This window comes from Paramisgurnus dabryanus, chromosome 4 (assembly GCF_030506205.2).
Source record: "Paramisgurnus dabryanus chromosome 4, PD_genome_1.1, whole genome shotgun sequence".
In the NCBI taxonomy this organism is placed as follows: Eukaryota; Metazoa; Chordata; class Actinopteri; order Cypriniformes; family Cobitidae; genus Paramisgurnus; species Paramisgurnus dabryanus.
Genome location: NC_133340.1, coordinates 37,767,384 through 37,772,939, shown reverse-complemented (window position 1 = coordinate 37,772,939; position 5,556 = coordinate 37,767,384). Strand labels below are relative to the sequence as shown.

The 5,556-nt window shown below is 33.9% G+C and overlaps 1 protein-coding gene across 1 annotated transcript; it reads right to left on the bottom strand.

The window, feature by feature from the left end:
- Positions 1–2,530: 2,530 nt before the first annotated feature.
- Positions 2,531–4,427, bottom strand: LOC135735514 (uncharacterized). The gene is made up of 4 exons (XM_065253938.1): positions 4,050–4,427; positions 3,752–3,898; positions 2,848–2,888; positions 2,531–2,765 (listed from the first exon to the last, which is right to left on the bottom strand). The coding sequence occupies exons 1-4, from the start codon at positions 4,384–4,386 to the stop codon at positions 2,652–2,654; spliced, it is 639 nt and encodes a 212-aa protein (XP_065110010.1). The 5' UTR covers positions 4,387–4,427; the 3' UTR covers positions 2,531–2,651.
- Between the last annotated feature and the right edge of the window lie 1,129 nt (positions 4,428–5,556).

The window sequence follows — 5,556 nt, the reverse complement described above, 5'->3', positions numbered from 1 at the left end:
TGCCTCAAAATAGCAACGTGCCAACAATGCGCCTGAACACACCTCGTTTTCAGACCAGAACGCCCATGGGCGCAAAAGGGGGCGCAAATGCATTTGCTATTTAAACAACGTGGCCTAAACGTGAAATTGTCCCCACACATATAGGAATACCAGTAAATTTTTGACCTTGTTGGGACATTTTGAGGTCCCCACGAGGAAACAAGCTTATAAATCAAACAGAATGATGTTTCTTGAAAATCTAAGTTACAATAAAGTTTTCTGTGATGGTTGGGGTTAGGGTTTGGGGAAGGGAATAGAATAGAATATACAGATTGTACAGTATAAAAACCATTATGTCTATGGAATGTCCCCACAAAACTTTAATATTATCCTAATAACCTTGCAATTATATTCATATACATATAACTCTACTTTTAAATATAAGCATATAACGTAAACATACCTAACACTAATGCGTCTAAAATTCCCTTCATTTAAATGGATTGTGATTCGGTACAGCAGGGCAGATTTTTGGTGTAGTTTCATCTCAGTCCACTAGAGTGCAGCTCAGAATTTCAGAGCAGAGACAAGAAAATTTCTGTTGCTATGATAGTGAATGGCTGTACAAAAGTGCTTAACTTATAATGCCTTTTGTTGTCAAATTTAACTGACAATTATGAAAGTATAGGCTAATTTACTGCATTTCTGTCCACCCCTTAAAATGTAAGCTACCTGAATACACTAACAATTATGTTGGTTAGTAAAATTGATACAGTGTGTAGAAATCCTCAGAAATGTAAGATATATAAACTAAAATCATTTGAATGTACATTTTAAATATATTTAAGTGTGCTAATGTATGATTCAGGAAGTATAACCACTTACTGAAAATGTGTGCTTGTATTTAACATTGAGGGCTGATCCTACAAAGAAGAGTTTCCAACAGGGGTCGCCAAAACTCTCTTAGGTGTAACCAAGCCTTCTTGATTTTAGATGTTAACAGATTATGATTTTACTCATCTATGCCAAAAGATAAATAACTGTAGGTAATTAAGCAAAAGAACAAGAGGCATTAAGTGTTTTTATCTTGTAAATGTCTGTTTACACATTTGTCAGACGCTGTGCAAACTTGCAAAAGATTAAACTTTTTCCAAAATAGTGCATTGGCTAAAACATTTTTTACTTATAAATGCAGGAAAAGTTTCTGGTAAATATTAATTGGACTGTACTTTGGCGTGCTAATAATATTTTTTTTTTATGTTAGCATTACTTACTTAAGAAACAAATTTTATTCGTTAAACCTTATGTTTACTTCTGCTCTAAAGTATACAACATACTGTATGAGAAATGTGTTGCTTTGAGTCTGGGTGTAAACCACAAAATCTTCCATTGCATTTGTGTCCACTATTCTGCTAACAGCTGCTAGTGCACAAGAACAATCACAGGTTGTGGTTTCCTGTTTCAAGATGTCTGAATTATCTCTCAAAACTACAACTTGTCCAATGTTACAGGGAGGGCCGGCCCAGGCTTTGATGGTCCCCTAGGCAAGTTTTAAAATAAATTGTAACTGTATTATTGTATTTGAATATACCGCTGTAAATACAAATGTAAATTTTAATTCCAATACACTGTCAATTATTTAATTCTGTTAACATATTTTAAAATAGTACATAAACATCAATTACTGACATACTCTTACCTGTTTATTTCTCTGATTAATTCTACCTGCCTTTTACACCTTTTTATATAGTTTCTATTTCTTATAAGTTTCTATTTTCATTTATTTTTATATCCTAATATGCTTAGTGTAAATTGAAAAACAAAAACAAGCGCCATTCAGTCATTTTTCGCCCTAGGTACCCGCCTATATAGCCTACGCCATGGGCCGGAGGTTACAAGTAGATGTATCCATTAAAAGGTTTACATTGTCTGTATTAGACATGAATAGTGTCAGGCAGAGGTTGCATTAATCAGAAATTCTCAGTCTATGATGGATTATTTTTAGTAGTGACTTTAAAACTGCGACAAGAAGTCGTCTGTCCAAGGTTATGATGTAAAATGTAATGAAACAGAGTTTGTTTATTTATTACATACAGACCAGCACTCATTCAATACAGATCAGGTGTTCAGATACAGGGCAGTTTCAAACAGAAAGTCACACTTTTGTAAGAGAGTCACATTATTATTAGCTTATATGTGGTTTTGTGGTTAAAATGCATGCAATGCAAGAAGGAAAGTTTGCTAGTGTGGTTTATGCTGCACTTCAATCCAATTGTTGTTTTGTTTAAACCGTCAAGCTCCACTTCCAAATGAACAATAATGACAAAGATTATGTGCAATACAACTTGATGTTATCTGGAATTTAGGTTCTGAATGTCACTGATATATGGGCACAATGGTCATTTGTGGGTGTGCTTATCCTAAAACATCTAAACATCTAAACATATTGAGAATAAAAATACAACACATATCATCCTGGTCTTCAGAAAGTTTATTTAAACTTCAAATATTAATTCTAATATTACAAAAATAAAATGTAAAGGTGGGAAAAGCTTCGGATAACCTTGAGACCCAAATATACTTTTATGGAAATAACCAGACTGTGTAATTAATCAAGTTCGTAATTGAGATAGCTGAGTACAAATCAAGTGCAGTAATCTGAACAGAGAGATTCACATCTTTTCATGGTGATGTACAGATGGAAGGAGTCTATAAGTGACTTCAGAATGATAGCAGAACTTTCCAGCTTTACTCATCTCACATTGATGTTTCTCTGTTGGATCCATCTGAAGTCAATAACAGATACATTTGTTTAACCATACTTGACATTTTGACATGATAAAGTTTTAATGGTAATGATAGAAATACCTTCATAACATTTACTGTGAGCATCTTTCCACTCTCAAAACCTAAAACATCCACAAAGTGTTTAATGAATTAGCGCCTCTACAAGCAACAGGTGAAACTTAATATATTAGGCTATGAAATTATATATTGGGGTATCATTTTGCAATGATAACGTACTGGGATATGATTTAAAATTTAAACCGCAAGGACTAATCAAATTTTATTACACTATTCAGACATTCAGGGCAAATAACCTACCCATTTAAAAACAAACGGTGCTATATAGCACCAAAAGTGGTTCTTTGCTTGTAATCATAGAAGAACCATTTTGTGTGCCATATAGCATCTGTGAAGCACCTGTGTAGAACCATATTGGGGCCATATAGCACCACTATAGCACCACATAGGTTCTACATAGCACTATGTGGTTCTACACAGGTGCTTCACAGATGCTTCACCGGTGCTATATGGCACTTAAAACGGTTCTTCTATGATTACAAGCAAAGAACCACTTTTGGTGCTATTTAGCACTGTTTGTTTTTAGAATGTGATATAAAACACAGCATACAAAACAGTCACCACTTTTTTTTAAATAAGTACTTAAAATATTCCAAGTGCACCGAGGTCAAACGATCGATGTTATGAAGAAAAGATGCAAAAGTCATCACAATCCACTATAAATATCAAAACCGGTGTATTCGTTCAAAAACTATGGAACACCGGAGGTACAAATATTTGTTTAGATGGTGAATGTACAGACAATATAACGTTTGTACACATTATTGTGCCTAAAGACGTAATTTCATGTACAAATGTCAAAACAATTGGTCTATGCAAATATGAACATGACTAGCAAATTTGTCAAAGGCTATTAGTTCTAATAAAATAATAATGATGGCAATGAAATAAATTGCATAATAAATACCTGTAGTTTTCTTCTGACAGAAGCAGTACACACAGATGAAGCAGGGGAGAAAACACACAACACAAACACTGACAAGCAGCATCCAGGGGAGGAAACAGTCTGATACAGGAGGAGGAGGAGAGACGGTGGTGAAGGGTCCAGAAGACACTTGTTCAAAACAAAAAACAAAGACAAACATCATGATAAATATTAATACATTTTTACATTATTTTTTTCTCTGAGAAAGGTAAACTTTACACACATGCAAAATTACAAGTTAACAAATAACATCAGGAATCTGTCAAAAGTGCTTTCTTACCAGCAAGAGAAAGACGTGTTGTTTTGTTTCCATAATGGTACACATCAGATGAGAATATAATGCCTTTTTCATCTTTATTTACCTTTTTCTCATGTTCAGCACAGTAGTACAGTCCCAGATCAGAGACTTTAATGTTAGTAATATGTAGATCAAAAGAATTAATGTTGGGGTTTTTAGGAAAACTAAAACGTTGGAAAGTATCTTTGTATATTATTGTATTATCTAATATGAGAGAGGGTTGATGTTCATGAGAGCAGTTTCTTATCCATACAATGTAACCATGATTTAAAGGACGGTCACAGTGAAGAGTGATGTTGTCTCCTGGTCTGACCTTCATCTCGACAACTTCTCCATAGATTATTGTCTGACTGAACAATAAAACATCTACAAAAGCAGGAAGAAATAGAAGTTAAAAAGTGAACTTATTTAATGCCAATACAAACTATTATTTATTAAACTTATATTTATATTTTTGTTAAGACAATAGATGTCTTACAAAATTAAAATAAATCACAAAGGATGAAAAAATGTAATAATTTGTCTTACATATAAGTGCGGTAACTCTTGAGGTCTCCATTTTAGCGAGTGAGTGTGAATAACTGACTCTGGTGATGCAGATATCAGCTCTCATCTGATTGGTTCAAATGTATATGTAAAATTAAACTGAGTTGGACATTTGAAGTGTGAGAGGTTTATCAGCCAATCAGCAGTGTCCTTATCAACAGTTTCGCTGTGTTTGGCTGTGTTCTGCTTTTTATTGGTTCATAAAATGGGACATCACTCAGTCTTAAAAACAGGAGACTGGTATGTTTAACATCACTGTATATTTGATTCCAACATGTGTATGCATAAAAATGTCAAAATGTTGTCACATGTTTTGTTCCTGTTTAAAAAGAAATTGGTCTGTTAAATCAAAGTTAATCTGGAGGACCATAATTAATAAGTCTCTTTGTTTTATTATGTCATACACTCTCAGAAAACGTGCAAAAGTTGTCACTGTATCCTTTCAAGAAGTACACCTTTGTATCTGGGTAGATATTCGTAGATCAAAAGTACAGTATTGGTGCCTCAGAGGTACATATATGTACCTTTTTTAAAGGGTTCCATCCCAGTGTCAGCTTTTGTACCTTTTTCTGACTGTGTACCAAATCCAAATTTAAATGAAACTGCAAAGCTGCCTGCAACAAAATCTAAGCATTCAAACAGGAAACCCACAAACATTTCATTCAGACCACTATGAAGATCAACACATTTAGTGTTGCACACGTCATCAATTTCTCACCTCATATATCTTAGTCGATCAGAGGTCACCAAGAAAAATGTTTCCATTAGCCTTTGTGGGTTTGGGTGTTAGTTTGAGTGTATGTATGTGTTTCACTGGGCCAGTTAAAAAAGCTTAAATTTGTTCTGCGGTTTATTTTATTCTTTTGTCCTATTATTTATTTGACTCTTTGCTCATTTTATATATTATGAGATAAAGGATATTTGGGTGCTGTCCAAGGGGAGG